Source organism: Desarmillaria tabescens, assembly GCF_030435595.1.
Source record: "Desarmillaria tabescens strain CCBAS 213 chromosome Unknown EV420scaffold_183, whole genome shotgun sequence".
Lineage (NCBI taxonomy): Eukaryota > Fungi > Basidiomycota > Agaricomycetes > Agaricales > Physalacriaceae > Desarmillaria > Desarmillaria tabescens.
Window position 1 is genome coordinate 45,120 of NW_026848482.1, and position 16,982 is coordinate 62,101.

General features: G+C 48.8%; 7 protein-coding genes across 7 annotated transcripts; 3 read left to right on the top strand and 4 right to left on the bottom strand.

Moving 5' to 3' along the window:
- Window positions 1–109: 109 nt before the first annotated feature.
- EV420DRAFT_1488594 (uncharacterized protein) lies at window positions 110–845 on the bottom strand (the record flags this gene model as incomplete). The annotated part of the gene is made up of 2 exons (XM_060470628.1): window positions 110–654; window positions 707–845. 2 exons carry the CDS (start codon window positions 843–845, stop codon window positions 110–112), a joined length of 684 nt encoding a protein of 227 aa, XP_060321772.1.
- An 81-nt stretch (window positions 846–926) lies between these two features.
- Window positions 927–2,488, top strand: EV420DRAFT_396989 (uncharacterized protein). The gene is made up of 2 exons (XM_060481971.1): window positions 927–1,108; window positions 1,158–2,488. Exon 2 carries the CDS (start codon window positions 1,162–1,164, stop codon window positions 2,290–2,292), a length of 1,131 nt encoding a protein of 376 aa, XP_060321773.1. The 5' UTR covers window positions 927–1,108; window positions 1,158–1,161; the 3' UTR covers window positions 2,293–2,488.
- A 1,605-nt stretch (window positions 2,489–4,093) lies between these two features.
- EV420DRAFT_1632180 (catalase) lies at window positions 4,094–6,393 on the bottom strand (the record flags this gene model as incomplete). Its single annotated transcript, XM_060476175.1, has 6 exons — window positions 5,231–6,393; window positions 5,066–5,179; window positions 4,865–5,014; window positions 4,468–4,816; window positions 4,296–4,421; window positions 4,094–4,245 (listed from the first exon to the last, which is right to left on the bottom strand). The coding sequence occupies exons 1-6, from the start codon at window positions 5,921–5,923 to the stop codon at window positions 4,094–4,096; spliced, it is 1,584 nt and encodes a 527-aa protein (XP_060321774.1). The 5' UTR covers window positions 5,924–6,393.
- Window positions 6,394–7,324: 931 nt separating this feature from the next.
- Window positions 7,325–8,703, top strand: EV420DRAFT_1623779 (Aldo keto reductase; the record flags this gene model as incomplete). The annotated part of the gene is given in 10 exon segments (XM_060475965.1): window positions 7,325–7,438; window positions 7,487–7,572; window positions 7,629–7,787; window positions 7,842–7,866; window positions 7,918–7,949; window positions 8,010–8,037; window positions 8,057–8,119; window positions 8,169–8,281; window positions 8,336–8,492; window positions 8,545–8,703. The coding sequence occupies 10 exon segments, from the start codon at window positions 7,325–7,327 to the stop codon at window positions 8,701–8,703; spliced, it is 936 nt and encodes a 311-aa protein (XP_060321775.1).
- A 700-nt stretch (window positions 8,704–9,403) lies between these two features.
- Window positions 9,404–12,517, top strand: EV420DRAFT_1488599 (kinase-like domain-containing protein; the record flags this gene model as incomplete). The annotated part of the gene is made up of 12 exons (XM_060470629.1): window positions 9,404–9,439; window positions 9,656–9,837; window positions 10,044–10,106; window positions 10,200–10,414; window positions 10,497–10,603; window positions 10,662–10,864; window positions 10,921–11,152; window positions 11,378–11,650; window positions 11,732–11,779; window positions 11,835–12,071; window positions 12,136–12,355; window positions 12,477–12,517. 12 exons carry the CDS (start codon window positions 9,404–9,406, stop codon window positions 12,515–12,517), a joined length of 1,857 nt encoding a protein of 618 aa, XP_060321776.1.
- Window positions 12,518–12,931: 414 nt separating this feature from the next.
- EV420DRAFT_1623780 (kinase-like domain-containing protein) lies at window positions 12,932–15,759 on the bottom strand (the record flags this gene model as incomplete). Its single annotated transcript, XM_060475966.1, has 10 exons — window positions 12,932–13,005; window positions 13,061–13,225; window positions 13,339–13,417; window positions 13,466–13,657; window positions 13,689–13,820; window positions 13,899–14,175; window positions 14,227–14,389; window positions 14,423–14,559; window positions 15,606–15,631; window positions 15,715–15,759. 10 exons carry the CDS (start codon window positions 15,757–15,759, stop codon window positions 12,932–12,934), a joined length of 1,290 nt encoding a protein of 429 aa, XP_060321777.1.
- EV420DRAFT_397211 (Fungalysin metallopeptidase-domain-containing protein) lies at window positions 15,748–16,347 on the bottom strand. The gene is made up of 3 exons (XM_060481972.1): window positions 16,238–16,347; window positions 15,934–16,186; window positions 15,748–15,878 (listed from the first exon to the last, which is right to left on the bottom strand). Exons 1-2 carry the CDS (start codon window positions 16,292–16,294, stop codon window positions 15,941–15,943), a joined length of 303 nt encoding a protein of 100 aa, XP_060321778.1. The 5' UTR covers window positions 16,295–16,347; the 3' UTR covers window positions 15,748–15,878; window positions 15,934–15,940.
- Between the last annotated feature and the right edge of the window lie 635 nt (window positions 16,348–16,982).

Sequence of the window (16,982 nt, forward strand, 5' to 3'; positions counted from 1 at the left end):
TTCGCAATGGAAACCAATGATAGTCACCCTGTTTACTATCCTCTTCAATGGGGATCTCTTCGTTTTCTGCGTGGAAGTATGATAAGTAGCAGTACAAGTCGAGATAGGACTACGAACCTTTATTCGAGCTACCGTAGCTCGAAGAGGCCTTGCTCTCCTCACCATCATCCTCCTGCTTCTTCACAAGGGAGGAACCGGATCCCCTTTCTCCCTCTTCCTCTCCCCCTTCCGGGGCCTGTTCCGCCTCAGCCCCGTTGACGGCTCCAGGCCTTGTTCGTTTGATCCTGGGAACGACAACGCCATCGAATTGAGATGACCGGCTATTGGGAGCTGAAGTCCTCTTCTTTGTCGCCTTTGCTCTGGCGGGGGTTCTTGCTGCAGGTTTTGCCTTCACCGCCTTAGTTTTGGCCGAAATTTTCTCAGTTGGTTTAGTCTTCCTGCTGCTGCGGCGAGGAGACTCATCGAGAGCGGTATTGGCGCGTGTACGACGAGGAGTAGATGCAGGCTCTGCATCTGATGGACGGGAACGTTTGGCGCGAGATTTGGGGGGGCTTTCTGGTTCAACTTCTGCTGCGTCACTCTTGCGCTTGCGAGTGCGCGCTGACGCCGGTTCGGTCACTTGCGAATCCTTGATTTTTGTTAGGGCTTTATCAACTGCAAACAGAGGTGAAAAAGACAGGCGAAGACTGGAAGCGACGAGTCTTACGGCCAAGTTCGTGGATAAGTTGCAGATGGGAAAGTACGGTTTCGCGCTTTCCAACAAATCCTATACCGATGTCGCGACAGATGGCGCGCAGCGTCTCTGCTTTAAGGGAATCCCAAGGGAATCTGGCGGATTTGGACATGGTGGTTGCAGACAACAGACAATTAGACACCGACGAAGGAATACCCAAACAGGGTTGGTTCTAGGGACAAATTACGTCATATTTGTTTTAGTCCAATATCATCCCAAACTGGTACGACTGATATTGTTCGTTTTCTTACCCTGACCCCCCACTGTTGCCGTCTGCTGTCATTGCCCTGAGTGCACCTTGCACGTATTCTGTGTATTCTAGCTAACGACGACAGTCCAGGAGCATTTTGTCGAGGTGTATTAGAGGATACAAGAGTGAGTAGTAAGCCAACTTTGTACCAGCGCTTATTGCTGACTACAGCAGACTAATGACTGCCCGCGACACCGTAAACCAGTCCTTCGTCACCCTATGGAACGCCTTCAAGGCAGCCGTGGGCCGCCTCGACAAATCTCTGTCGCCCAAGGACACCTTCGCTCGCCTTCAAAAACACGAATTCACGTTCTCGGACAGCATCTACATCTTCCATGCTATCCTGGCCGCCTTTTGGTTATCATTCATTCCTAGCCTCATTCTCAAGTTTCTCATACCCATCGCCTTTGCTATCATGCTCTTGATACCACTCACCTGCCAATTTTTCCTTCCCGCCATACCGGTCTTCACCTGGATCCTTACCTTCTTTGCGTCAACGTTTATTCCAAACGAGTGGAGGCCCAACATTTCTGTTGTCCTTCTTCCCACTCTCGAGTCGGTTCTGTTCGGTGCGAATATTTCCGACATCCTGACACGGTTTACTCATCCTGTGCTTGACATCATCGCATGGATGCCGTACGGCGTCGGACACTTTTCCATTCCCTTCTTCGTTGCGGCGTTCCTATGGTTTTTTAGAGCCAAGGAGGCCCTCCACTTCTGGTCAAGCGCATTCGGGTACATGATGCTCGTCGGGGTCATTATTCAGATCATCTTCCCTTGTGCCGCGCCGTGGTACGAACTGATCTACGGCCTGACCCCGGCCAACTATGGCATGAAGGGATCCCCAGGCGGGCTGATCCGCATAGACCACATGTTCCATGGTAGCGGGTATACCATATCCTTCTCCAACGCGCCCGTCATCTTTGGCGCCTTCCCCTCTCTACATGCCGGTGGTGCAACGATGGAGGCGTTGGTCGTGTCTCATTTCTTCCCCCAAACCACCCGTTTCGCCTGGCTCTATGCCGGCGTGCTGTATTGGGCTACCATGTATCTGACACATCACTATCTCATCGATGTCGTCGTCGTCGGCGCCTGTCTCGCCACTGTCACCTTCTACCTGTTCCTCCCTGACAATCTTAAAGGTCCGGGAGCAGTCGCTGGCCCAGGGGAACTTACAAGTTATGGACAGAGGTCCAAGTACGATATATATGATCTCGAGGCACCGCGTAGAACGGCAGCGGGAGATGTCATGGCAGACGCAGCAGCAGATTTCGATCTTAGCGAGAGCTCAGCACGCTTCAGACGATGAGGAGATGGACATCACGTATCGGTCGCCGCTTCCCGGGGCTACACCTACTAGTGCGGCTCCTTTTATCATAAATAAGGGTGCTGGGGCGGCCGAGGTGGGCCGGAAGAAGGGCCATCGGCATACGGCTAGTATTGCTACTCTCATAAGAAGCAATGAGAGAGGCGGGGAGGACGGTTGGAGTTCGATAGGTGGCAATGGCTTTGTGATCCCACCTACACCAACGCGCGGGGCGAGGGACTAGGTCTGTTTGTTCTATATATCTCCTACGGAACTTCTTATACAGTTGAGGTAATGCCCTAATGCACTTATTTATTCCACTCTTCACTTTTTGCAGTACGATGTGACAGGATGGACTGCCAGAAGTCTGGTACTTTCTTGGGCTAGTTCTCTAGATGCCTCGGACTCTGAATCGCTGTTGGCTGTCTTCTCTGTACATGGAACTCCAGGGTATAACGGATCAAAGTATGGCTCCTTGCTTACGGTTTCCAGCATGCTTCCAACTGGCACTGCTCTTAGGAGATCAGATGAGCAAACAGTATAGGTATCTTGATTGATGTCGTAGCTGAGTTTGACGTTTCGTACCGTCTCCCTGGTAGCGTGCCAGTCGTCCTCATTGACATCGTCAGGAAGCGTGACTACTGATAGATGGTAAGTACTTAATTGCACAGAAGGATTGAACTTATTTAAACAAAGCTGCATTGAACGCCAGACTTCTGCTTGTGGTGTATGCTATTGGGGCTGTAAAGAGGCACTATAGGTCTGAATCTCGAGAATGGGAAGATGGACAATACCTAAGTTCTGCGTCTGCTTCGTCTCATAAGCGGGTTGAGGTGCGGACGTTATATGAACCCAAAAAGGAAGGAACCATTGATGGCATGTCGCGTCAATGAAGGGCCCAAGTAAAATTGGCACAAAATTCTCTCTTGCATATCTAAAGTATCATTGCTGCAGTCTCCTTCGACAAGAATTTTTTCGCTGCTGCGAACAGTAATTTTACCCATCGGTAGCATTGGTGAGAAACTTACGATGTATCTTGTACATCCGCTTATCGTTCTTTCGGAAGATCTTTTTGCATGCCGGACGAACAGACGATGACGAAGACACGGTTGGCGAGTCTTCTAAATTTCAACATGTGTATTACTACTAGCGGGGACCCGTGAAGCATTGGATTGACTGGGTAAGATACGTCGCGAAACATGCGGTGTACCATATTTTTAGTCATAAGATTTGTACATTCAATTGTACGTGGTTCGATTGTGTAGTACCACGCTGGGTCTCGATATGACAACCTGCCTAACTCCTTCAGGTTGCTACTGCTTCAGTCACTGTTATTTTTCTTTTCAATGTGTTTCAGGCTGTGCTTCGTTTACCACACTTAGCTCTTAGTTGTCTACCACGATTTTATTGGTGGTGGAAGGATGTTTTGAGGAGGAAGTCACATAGAAGCATAAGCATAAGAGTGGGACTGTCAGTAGCCCGAACATGAAAGATGGCAAAATTCACCACTCTGAAGACGATGCTGCCTTCGGTTATTTGGTCAGCTGTTCTACCGGCATGAGGGAAAGGACATATATATCATTCTACCGAGATCGTGGACCGAGCCATGGACCAACCTACTGGCAATGACTGAGAGGAAGGTTATCATACCGAGCCTGCAGACACACTGGTGCAATTCTAGAGGTGTCTAATGATGTTGCGACTCGATACTAACACTGTATAATATGAAAGTAAGAATTCCTACCATTTCAATTCATATGACTACCTTCGAGATAAGTGAGCACAGAGTTATCCTGGCTTTCATTTACAACCTCTGCTTAGCCGCGAACCCAATGTTTGCCTTAAACTGAACTGCCTCGTGTGCGGGCTTGCAGGCAAGTGGTTTGACAGATGGATGGCCGATTGCCTTGGCAATGCGGTCAGACAAGTCTTGGTCAACGGCCGCCCATACAGAGACTAGATTTCAATGTGAGACAAGACAGAACTACGAATTTCGGTAAACTCACGTTGTCTAGCCTTGACCTCAGGATTCTTGACGTTACCGAAATGAGCTGCGACATTCTGTACATACACCTCGCGTTGCTGGTCGTCCCAAACCTTGGCCCACAGAGCACGGGGCTGCTCGAAGTCCACTGCAGGTGGTGAGAAGAGGTACCTCAAAAAGCGTCTCGCACTCACGTTCGGTAACCTCATGCAAGTCCCTGTAGGCCGACCCAATAAAGTTCTCATGCTTGGCAATCCTTTCTTGATCCCTCACATGCCCATCAAGCGTCGCCTTTCTACCTTTGTAACTCAATGGGCTAATACTACTCTGGTAGCCCGGTCTTGCTCCTTGGCTGACGAAAGTCTGTGGCCCATCCCGTTGGAAGTTGGCCACGGGTACGATGGGCGCGTTAACAGGTAACTGCTGATAATTCGTGCCGAGTCGGTGACGGTGAGTGTCGGGGTAAGCAAACAAACGCGACTGAAGAACTGGATCTGCCGAAGGTTCGATGTAAGGAGTAAGATGCGACGGAGAAAACGCGGCCTAGTAAAAATTTGAGCAGACGAATAATTATACTATGTGCTAACATACCTGTTCGATCTCAGCAAAGTAGTTCTGTGGATTTTCGTTCAGGACCAGCTTGCCGAATGGGCGAAGCGGAAATTCCTTTTGTGGCCAAACTTTGGTGAGGTCCAAAATATTGTAACGGAACTTCTCAGCCTGCTCAGGCGTCATCGTTTGCTGATACCATCAGTGAGAAGGGAAAGTTGATGAACAATCGGTTAGACATACGACGTATACGGTCCATGACGGATAATTGCCAGATTCGATGGCTTCGAACAGACTTTGAATACCATAGTCAGGGTTGGACCCAGCCAACTTGCCGGCGGTTGCATCGTCAAGAGTCTGGAACCAGAGTCAGAATATGTGCGCAGTCGTAGAAAAAGCTAAACTCGCCTTGAAACCGCCATCAGCGCGAACGTGAACTTGCGTGTATACAAACGAGCCGTCTTCCTTCAACCATTTGAAGGTATGGCCCGAGTATCCGTGCATGTTATGGAAACCATCAGGCGTCCCACGGTCACTGAACAGAATCATCATTTGATGGATACTCTCTGGGTTCTGACCAAGATAATCCCAGAACATATCTGGATTCTTGAGATGCGTCTGCGGGTCTCTCTTCTGCGTATGGACGATGTGCGGGAACTTGGCGGGATCGCGAATAAAGAAAACGGGCGTGTTATTGAATACCCAGTCCATATTGCCTTCCTCGGTGCGAAGCTTCATAGCAAAGCCTCGTGGGTCACGAGCAGTGTCGGCACTACCGGACTCACCGCCGACGGTACTGAAGCGGACCGTCGCGCGCACCTTCTTCCCTGGCGACGTCAAGAGACTGTTTGACGTGATGTCCGAGAGGTCGTGGGTGACTTCAAAGTATCCGTGAGCACCTGCGCCCTTGGCGTGAACAACACGCTCAGGAATACGTTCTCTATCGAAATGGGCGAGAAGGTCGATATGGTGGAAGTCCTGGAGCAGCAGAGGGCCATTGATACCTGCTCGCTGCGCAGCGTACGGCTCGGAGACGGGTGCGCCGTTGGAGGTGGTGTAGACAGCGTTGTCGGGCGTCGAGAAGACTTGCTTAGAAGGCATGATGGTGGTGGGTGGGTGACAAGTGGTCGTGGGGCCAGTCTAACACTATATACATCGCCCATTCTTGGTCGATCCCGTGGTTAGTAAGTCAGCTATGGAGGAAGAACCGAAGTATGACGAGACCCACGCACGTGATCGCATCCCCGCCATATCCTTCTGAGTCTGATGTGATTGGCTCCACAGCTCGCTTTCGTACTTTGTACTCCGTTTCCACCCTGCTCCATTCAGTCCTTGGGTCATATGTATGCGACTGTGAGAGCCGGGCGACCACCATTACCCCAGATTTTTGCTTCTCGGTCTTCGACGGTATTTGTCGCCCTGGAATACGTCCACGAACAGTCAGCAGGACCCCCGATTATGCCCACAGAGATCGGAACGCAAAGTTCGGGCGGGGTTACCCGGGTCCGAAAAATTCTCACGGTTTTGGACTTTTGTTTTGAGCGTTTTAGGCAATTTGACGTCGATGATGCAAAAATTTCCTCATACTTTGACCCAAATCTGTGGGTATAGGGCTCCAACCGTTTAGTTTTCGTTTATGCTCACGTCCAAACTAAACGGAAATGGTTGCGAAACCATTTATAAACAGTGTATAAATGGTTGTACAGGGTAGATCACATGACACTTTAGAATAGCGGCAAATGTGCGTTAATTCTCTTATTAATACGTGTATCTACAGCATTCTAGATTGAATGTCGAGAACGCATCCTCTCTATAGACATTGGTCATGACATGGTAGATGGGATCATCGGATAAAGCCTCTTTCACTGCGGCTGGAGGGAGGTTACTGCAAAGGCATGCAAACTGCTGCACAAGGGCAGACCGAAGAGACTGAGGGTGTCATGGTTCTTGCAAGCCTGAGGGCGCAGTTGGACATGGTGAAGACGGCCTTTATATTGAAGAAATACTTGTGAAAATACACAATGACACACTAGTCGAGAGGCAGACATTGTCCTTGAACAATTGGGGAATGAGATAATATTGGTCAGTGGTGGTTGTAGCATTGCGCAAAGTCAACGAAGTGGATAGTTGATGCACTGCCTAATTGGATGATTAGGTAACCATTTACCGTTTAGTTTACTGTTTGTTTACCGTATGCCTCTCGACCTAAACTTAAACGGTAAACTAAACGGTTTAAACAGTGTATAAACTGTTTCATACGGAAACGGTTGGAGCCCTATGTGGGTATAATCGGGGGTCCTAAGTCAGCGGGCTCGATTTACCGTACCCGCTGTACCAGTAATCCAGCCTTAACTTGGCTTGAAAATAATTTTGCTGAGCCAATACTGGGCTGATGCTAAATTTCGGTGTGAATGTCTTGGTAATGCGGTAGCAGGTCAGGATATATACAGAAGAGAAGAGGCCGCAAGGGCTGTCTCACTAACTACGCGGCCCGCCACTGGCATGGCTCTAACTCTCAGAAAGATTGGCGGCGCCTTGATCAATCCCATCGGCTTTGGCGCCATGGGTCTCAGTGACTTTTACGGGAAAGTAGACTCCGACGAGGAGCGTTTCAAGGTCAGTTCCCTTCTCACAGAAACGGGCGCTTGTTGACACCCAGTACAGATTCTGGATGCCGCGTATGAGAAAGGCTGCAGGCACTGGGACTCTGCCGACATTTACGGGGACTCCGAACTTCTCATTGGAAAATGGTATGTCAGCATTTGCACTTGCAAACGGACTGTGCGACCAACGCGCTTATATTTAGGTTCAAGCGGACGGGTAAACGAAATGAGATTTTCCTTACTTACAAGTTTGGCATTACCGCGAATGGAGGTCTGGGCGATCCCGAGTACGTTAAACAGCAATGCGTCAAATCCCTTGAGCGCTTTGGAGTTGATTACATCGACCTTTACTATCAGCACAGGTAAGAAATCTATTGGAGCGGAGTTGCAGTAGTGCCTTACCGACCGTTGAATAGACCCGATCGTAACGTACCAATCGAAGTTGGTCTATTCTTTTTTCATCTCGATGACCTCAATCTGACTATGTTTCAGCATACCGTTACCGCGATGGCTGAGCTCGTCAAGTGCGCTTCACGATTTTTCGATTGCTTTATACTTGTATTGACGCTCAAATACTCTACCAGGGAGGGCAAGGTGAAGTATCTCGGCTTAGTCGGAGTGTACGGCCAAGGACCTTCGTAGAGCGCATGCTATCCATCCAATCTCTGCCATTCAGGTCGAATTTTCTCCCCTCGTTCTCTACATTGAAGACCCGAAGCTCGCGATTTTGCAAACGGCCAGAGAGCCTAGGCATCACCGTCGTCGCGTATTCTCCATTGGCTAGGGGCCTCATCACGGGTCAATACAAGTCCCCCGATGACTTTGAAGAAGGGGATTTCCGGAAATCTATTCCCAAGTGCGTCCTTGAGTTCACCTGTTTATGAGCGCAATCATGATGAAGTCTCCACAGGTATTCCAAGGAGAACTTTCCCAAGATTCTTGGCCTTGTCGAACATTTGAAAGCGATTGCGTCGAAGCATGACGCGACACCTGGTCAGGTCACTCTTGCTTGGATCCTTGCACAAGGCGGTGATTTTTTTGTTATTCCTGGGACGAAGAAGATCAAGGTATTCGTGCGGTTATATCCTGGCATTGTCTTCTGCTCACCTTTGCCCTTAGTATCTGGAAGAAAACCTGGGAGCAGCTAAGGTCAAGCTCATTCAAGATGAGGTTGCTGCTATCCGTAAACTCTCGGAGGAAAGTGATGTTCCTGGATCGAGGTATTCAGCAGCCTGGATGTCATCTGTGTTGCAGGCGACGCCCGAGTTATCCAAGTAACTAGCTTTAAGGGGCCGATGAAGCACCACTCATGGGACTAACGTTTGTACCAATATATGTCTTCAATAAAGGACAATAAAGTTTCCGGACCAGAATCTTCGGTGTGAATTGACTCCATACGCTCGGATAGATCTTATTACCTGGTGATCAAGTATTCACCGACAAGATTGGATGCATGATCGCGCGTGCTTCGGTTTGGTTCTGGCGCATATAAGTATGTACAAATTCTAAGAACAACAGGAAGGAAGAGTCATAATGTGCTGCGACAATTCTACTTATCAACGTCTGTTTTTCACTTTGACCACAACTTGCTAAAGTGGGAACTCCGGTCCGGACCCCGCGGAGCTATCGCCACATGACAAAACATTTCTTGAACTACGTCACCTACTTACGCAACGAAATCTGACGATATTGTCAACTCGACTTTTCACCCACTTGATCTACGAAGACTACGCAAATTGGAATTTAACGATTTTAAATGACTCTTTCCAGATACCTTTGCAAATCTGAACCATTTGTATCTCAACTGCTCTCAAGGCCGAGGATGAATATGATGATGAAGTATATCGACTGAATTCTTTCATATTTTTATGTATTAGATGGGCTATGCATGGGTCGCGGACATCTTTGCTGTTTCTGTGGGCGAAGCTCTGGCATATGAGCAGTCGTGGAAACTTATCCCGAGGCGTCAGCTTGGGACATGCACAATTTCATGAGAAGATGTTTGATTCGTAGAGTAAGTAAATCCGATATGTCCTACTGTCGTTTTCGAATCTTCGCAAGCTGATAAGCATTATCTACACAGCCATTCCAGTGACGACGCGGCGTCTGAGTAGATGACGTGTAATTGTACACCCTGACCAGCAACGTCACGTCTACCCAGGTCACGATCCTCAACAGCCTCAAAAGTATCAGAAGAACTGCAATGATGAAATGCTATGCTATGATATAGGCTGTTCATCTGCGAGGCCCAACTTCAGGACCTAGAACTCACGCTAGCGGCCTTCCAATTCAGTTTCGCGGCAACTATCATGGGGATTTGCGTCATGGGGAAAACGCAACATGCAAACTGATGTCGGTGGAGACGAAGTTGCTACTCTCTGATAGGCGCTGGTCGTGTGCCTTGGCCATGGGGTACGTACAGGTGCAGCCCTGATATAAAGCTGTACGATGTCCAATGCCCGGTTTCCATGATCCTCTTTCTGCACATCTACGTCACTGTCACTTTTCACCTCTTTTCCGCCTCCATTACACCGCGGGGAATGTCCTCTGGCGTGGGGAAGAGCCTGGCAAGTATTCATTCAGCGTTTACCGTTCCACTCACGCACCTATCACTACAGAATGTCGGTCACAATTGCACATTACTTTCCCAAGTTTCTGCGGAACTTCTGGACATTGAACGCGTACGTGCACGTGTCATGGCTCGACTTCCTCAACTCACCGTAGTGACTTCTTGACAGTGACCATCGTTCTTGCTGCTCAGCGCCTGTGCACAGATACGATGTGTATACGAACGAACTCACGGAGGTAAATTTGGATGGCTTCGATTCTGATGTGTCCGTGTTTCAAGACCTGATTCGGGAAGAACTACTATATTCCGAGACCCAGTGCGCGCTTGCAGATGCAGAGGCATGTTTTGCCAAGCTGCAATGCCGAGCCGAAGAAATCCTCACAGAAATCATCCGTGCTATTCGCCTGCCTAAACCCGAAGGTGACTGCTCAAGGCAGTCTATTCCACTCGATCCCTTGAAATCCTGTCTTCTCATTAAATATCTCGTCTTCCTGCGATTCAGGAATAGTTCCCAGTACTCTGAAATTGTCCATCGGATTCTATATAACTCCAGAACAGACCATAAACTGGATGTCGCGCCGTACCGGTATCTATTCACCCAAGTGCAATGTAGAACCTTCTTCCAATCCATTTGCAAAGTTTTCTTGGTTCCGACTCGAATATGAAGTTCACTACGTGGGAAGTCGATGACACACCTATCAGTCAAGACGTCATCGAAAACGCTATTGACATCTATTGTTGGGACGTTGCTGAAGGGTCGGAGATCTTCGTTGGTGTCACAGCTGATGAGAACGCCGAATTTCTATTGTCAGACGCGTGCTATGGCACACTGGATGAAAACTTTGGACTTGATACGGGGGAAGAGAATGTGTAAGTGCAGCTCGTGCTTTACGTTTAGTGTACCCTTCTCATCGACGATCTGGCAGCGATCTGTGCAATTTCTTCTTCCCTATCCTCCCCACTGTTGCTGTGTACATCCTCGGTACAATCACCAGATCCTCGCATTTGCGTCCCGCCCAAATTGTTCTTGACCGCGAGTCCGAGATAGACGTTCACCTTCGGAATGCTATGATCCTCTCCGCTGCAACCACGTACGAACCAATCTTCACCAAAGTTATACTTTTCTTCCCTCTCCTCCATCACGCGCTCGATCTCGTCGTACGACGAATTTCGAGCAGATGGATTCCTGAACTCTTGCGGGACACTACAGTCGGCTGAGCAGCGATGTCGGCACAAGTTCTGCACGAGCCTGTTACAAAAATTGCTCGTCGTCACGGGTCGATTTGCTCGCTGTCCAATTGATCCTGCCACAGACGACTTTGTGACGATTGATAGGCAAGAGATTTCCGGTAGCGTGTGGTACTTTCAGCGCCATATGGATAGGGGATGTGGTGGATCGAGTGGAGAAGAAGGACAAGGGCCGTGGCGGTCAAGTTTTTCCGGCGGGTGATGGTACAGAATGTGAAGGAGAAACTGTACAAGAGGCTGCAAGCAGAAGTGCTGACTTGGCATCATCTATGCCATAGGAACGTGTCGCAGTTGTATGGGATCGTGCAGACCGAGATGAGTGTGGGAATGGTTTCGGCGTGGTGCGAGCACGGGACTATCAAGCATTATCTGAAGAGCGTCAATCCAAAGGCCAATCGGATGAAATTGGTAGGTACTCTCTTCAACTTTTCCCACTGCGGAATTATGTTAACAGCTGAGTGCAGATGATTCAAGTCGCATCCGGCGTAGCCTATTCATGACTTCAAGCCCCCCATTGTTCATGGTGACCTGAAAGGGGTAGGTTCCTTGCCTTGACTTTTACCCTTTCAATATCTCTTCTTCTCAACGACAGGGAAATATCTTGATTGATTATCAAGGCTATGCCATTATCACGGATTTCGGTCTGAGCAAGGTCATGTCAGACTTCTCAACTTCCGATGGGATATTGTGTTCTTCGTTCTTCGCAGGGACAATGCGATGGATGGCACCGGAGATGATTCTGGCCCTTGTCGACGACGAGTCAGAGGCAAAGGTGCCACGGGTGACCACTGCGAGTGATGTTTATGCTTTCGGCTCGGTCTGTCTAGAGGTTCGTTCTATATCTTCCATTCTACTTGCCAGAGTCACAGACTTGTATGTTGCGCGCTGCATAGATTATGACTGGTGCTCTGCCCTACCCATGTCGGAAGCATGACCCTGGAGTAATGATTGATATAATGAGAGGGATCAAGCCGTCCAGGGGCGCGCCAACGCCAGATTCCGAGGCGTTTAGTATGCTGTTGGATGCTTGTTGGAGACAAGAAGCTGCGTTGAGGCCTAAGATGGGTGAGGTGTTGAAATGCCTCATAAGGATGGATGATCATGCAGGAAATGGTTCGTGATTTGACTAGTATGCCCAGTTTTTATTCTTTCCGAAGAGGCTGCGTGTTTAACTGTCGTTCGATACTTCGAAGTAGCCATTTCCCTTGAACTTGCTCCTTATGTATATCCGTAGAGAAAATTGTTCGATTCGCCTATGTCATCGTTTCGTTATGAAATCCTTGTCAGTTTCAACTTCCCTCCACGAAACAATTCATAAGTCTTTCATATGATAAATAACAGAGTATTTTCATCGCGAAAGGACACCCAAAATTATATCAGTTTCTTCCTGGAATCGTCCGACCAGTTCAAAAAAGTAAAAATACATTCCACTGGACTAGAAATTTGTCATAGCCGAGCTATCTATCCTTTACTTCAGAATGACAACAAGCGGTAAAACATGCAGCTACAATACAAAGGATCTTTAATTTTACATATAAAAACATCTCACAGACCTGCTTCAGCATTCAATATCGTTAGACATTGTAGCACATCCCCCATCTTGGGCCTTAGCGGGCGCCTCGTTCCAACACCTATTCAACAGCATCCTCAAAGCTTTGCAATCAGGCATATTCGAGCCTCTTGACGGCTTTACCCTGCCATTATATCAAACATCACTCCGGGATCATGTTTTCGATATGCATAAGGCAGGCACCGGTCACGACCTACAAAACGGGTAAGAACACAATCAGTGATTCGTAGGCAATCGGAGTTTGGAACGAACCTCCAGACAGACCGAGCCAAAAGCATATACATCACTCGCAGTCGTAACCTGCGGCATGGTAGCCTCTGACCCAACTTCAACGAGTGCCCGAACAATCTCCGGCGCCATCCACCGCATCGACCCCGCGAACGAAGAAGAACGAAGAAGTTGACATGACCTTGCTCAAACCGAAGTCGGAGATGATCGCATAGCCTTGGTGGTCAATTAAGATATTGCTCTGTGATCGGCGAAATAAGACTTGGAAAAAAAATTAACAAAATGACGAATAAGATACTTGCCCCTTTGAGGTCACCATGGATAATGGTAGGCCTGAAATCGTGAAGATAAGCGACACCAGATGCGATCTGATGCATCTATATCTTGGTGTCAGCAAACGCCTGCGAGAGGAAGGCAAAAATTACCAGTTTCATTCGATCCGCCTTCGGATTGACGCTCTTCAAGTAGTGTCTGATGGTCCCATGCTCGCACCACGCCGAAACCATTCCAACACTGGTCTCACTCTGCATAATCCCGTACAGTTGCGACACGTTCCTATGGCATAAATAATGCCAAGTCAACACTTCTGCATGCAACCTCTTAAACAGCTTCTCCTTCTCATTCCAATCAAAATCGTAAAAGCTTGACCGCGACGGCACGTTCTTTCCCTTCTACTTGGTCCCACCACTTCCCCTTCCATACATCACTGAACGCACCACCACTGCATGCTCTACCTATCAGTGTCACGTCATCCGTTAGATCAGTGACAGCTATGTCGCCCTTGATCACAAGCATCTTCGTAATAGTCTCTTGTAGGAACTTTTGCCGGCACCGCTGCTTCAGCCGACTGTAGTCCACGAAGAGTTCAGGAATCCATCTGCATCGAAATTCGTCGTACGATGAGATTGAACGCGTGATAGAGGGGAGGGAAGAAAAGTATAGCTTCGGGGAAGATGACGACCGGTTCATACGTGGTACGGCAGAGAGGGTCATGGCGTTCCGAAGGTGAACGTCGATCTCGGACTCGTGGTCAAGAACAATTTCGGCGGGACGCGGATGCGAGGATCTGGTGATTGTACCGAGGATGTACACAGCAACGGTGGGGAGGATAGGGAAGAAAAAATCGCGTTCATCGCTGCAATATCGTTGAGCAAGGTACACTGCTGAGGCTTGGAAGGAGACCTACACATTGTCATCTCCGACCTTCAGTCCAAAGCTCTCATCCAGCGTCCCATAACACCCATCTGACAACAGGAACTCGACTTTCTCATCGGATGTGACGCCGACGACGATGTTCGAGCCATCGGCAACATTCCAGCAGTACAAGTTAATGGCTTCTTCGATGACGTCTGCACGTACATTCGGCATCTGCCAACTCCTACCCTGCTTGAACGGATCTTCAATGTCCCAAGTGGTCGGCCTCTTGTTTGAGTCAGAACGAAGAAATTTGGCAATGGACTTGAGGAAGACCATGCACCGAATTTGGGAAAACAGATGGCCGAACAGAGTGAAGTCCAGTCTTCCTTTTGTGTCGGAATCATAGAAAAGGCGATGTACGATTTCAGAATACTTAGGGCTATTCCTGAAGCGAAGAAAGACGAGGTATTTGATAAGAAGGTTAATCGAAGAGGATTCGATCGGGATGGATTTGCATCCATCACGTTGAAATTTCGGGAGATTAACAGCATAGATGATGTCACTGAGAATTTCTTCGGCCCGATACTGCAGCTTCCCAAAAGACGTTTCTGCCTCGGACAACGCCCGCTGGGTGCCTGGCCACAGTTCCCCTCGTATCAGGTCTTGGAAAACTGATATGTCGGGCTTGACGACGTCGGGGCGTACTTCCGAGAGTTTGTTAGCATACACATCGTATTCATGCACGCGCCTGGATGCATTGCTGTTATAAAGGCCTTAAAAAGGTAGACCGTGGCACATACGCGTTGTATAACCAAAATTTCCGCAAAAACCGGGACAGTAATGTGGAACCGTAACCGACATTCCCAGAAGCTCGAGATAGCGAGAAGGACAGTTTAAAGGTCTTTGTCACTAGAAGGAGGGTAAGCAAGGGATGGTTAGCAGGAACTTGACATGCCACAATCCGCGCTAGAAAAGACATTGGGAATAAGGCAGTGTTCCGCAGGTCCAGCTTAAGGCGTCTATCACAAAGTGGAAACGATGCTCCACGGATATCATGACATACGTTCAACCCATGATACAACAGCAGTAACAGGCAAAAAAATTCAGAGATTCGAACGGTTGAATTGACTCCATGATGTCACTTCACGTGATATAGCATGGGAAATCAGAGTTCCAAGTTTAAAGTATTTCTATCGAAAGGAATCTGCGCAATGCGCATAGAAACACATTCCACCCCCGATTTCAGGCTCAAAATTCCGTGACAGTAGTCCGTAAGCGCATAAGGTCGATAACGCACCTCCAGTATACCGACTTCGGTCGAGATCGCACATGCATTGAAACCAAAACAGTAGTCATAACTAATTGTACATGGGGTGTATAGATGTGTAGTAGATATAGAGACTATCTAGAATGTTCATTAACGCTCACTGGCAAGCAGTGGGAACGGCATAACCCTATAATTCCATCAGTAACATCCCTCACGAAAACAGAAACCAACTCACATTCGTTCTAATTCCTCCACCCCAAGGAGTCTTACCGTCAACCCTCGAATCCACGCCAAGCCCGCGCTCCGCGAAGGCATTCCACAGCGTACAGAAGTTCTCTCCCCCAGTGAGCTGCTCATCAGCTTGAATGATCGCATCACGAGCCTCGAAGAAGCCCGGTCGGCAGGGTTGAAGTTTCATTCCGTTGATAACGAGCCTAATCGCAGAAGTAGATAAGACCCACGAAGAGAGTGAGGAAAGGGGAGACATACTGGACGATCAATGTGTTACCATGCTTGGGCACCAAAGGTTTCTTGCCAACACGGGGTCGGTAGAACTCGCCCTCGGGGACAGTACCGTCAGCCAAGGGTGCAGGGGGAACAAGTCATCGCTGAAGCCATGTACGGCAATGAGACGCTGCTCGACGACCCAGAGTATCTGAGCCCAGACTTCACCAATGGCGTGGACGCCCCAGTAGCCGGGCTTGTCCAGAGTCTGGTAGGTCGATGGGTTGATGGTATCGTTCTACGAAAGTATGTTGGAATGACGAGGAGAAAGTACTGTAAATCAACGTACGAGAGAGTAGGGGTAGTTTCTGATACCCTGTGCGCGGTTAGCAGCCCATGCACCCATAGGGAAGTCAGAGTAGTTGCTGTGCTTCGGATGGTAGTAGCCAAAAAGTCTGTATGCCATGATTAACGATGGCAGGATGACGATGACGACAGCATTGCTTACCCCCCAGCCCACCCATACCACCACTCTCACCCCAGCCCAAGCACGATGAGCTCGCAGGTCCACCAGTCAATCGGGTGCTCAAACCATGACTCAATTCATGGATGACGATGCCTGCTTCCATATCACCATCCCTGTAGGGCAAAGCAGTGTTCCACAAGTACATCCTCATGCGTCCGTTACGGCCGTCAGGCGGGGTCATGAAATTGCGTTATATATATCGGAACCGTCCTGAGCATTGGGCAATAACAGCATCGTTCTCCTCGCCTCCACGACCGAAGTTGTGCTGCTGGAAGTTGCCAGACACACTCATCAAATCCGTACCTGAAGAAGCGAGTTAGAAGGAAGGAGCTACAGGAGAGAGTATATGCACCTGTAGTAGAAATCGTGTATGATGTTGGTAGTGTAGAACAGTTGAGTGACAGTAGCATTGATGTAACTATGCCTCGTCCTGCGCATCGACCTTCTCGGTGGCCTTCGGAGCGTACTTGTAGTCGAAGACTTTATGACACCTGCATCGGGACGGTAGTTGTTGATGAAGGAGTTTGTCCTTCCCAGTTCTCCTGCGCAAAGACCTACGAACCCTCAG

Coding starts and splice junctions, on each gene's coding strand:
- EV420DRAFT_396989 (XM_060481971.1), top strand. CDS start 1,162: ATGACTGCCCGCGACACCGTAAACCAGTCCTTCGTCACCCTATGGAAC.
- EV420DRAFT_397211 (XM_060481972.1), bottom strand. CDS start 16,294: ATGGGTGCATGGGCTGCTAACCGCGCACAGGGTATCAGAAACTACCCC. Junction 16,187..16,237: donor GAAACTACCCCTACTCTCTC/GTACGTTGATTT, acceptor ATACTTTCGTAG/AACGATACCATCAACCCATC.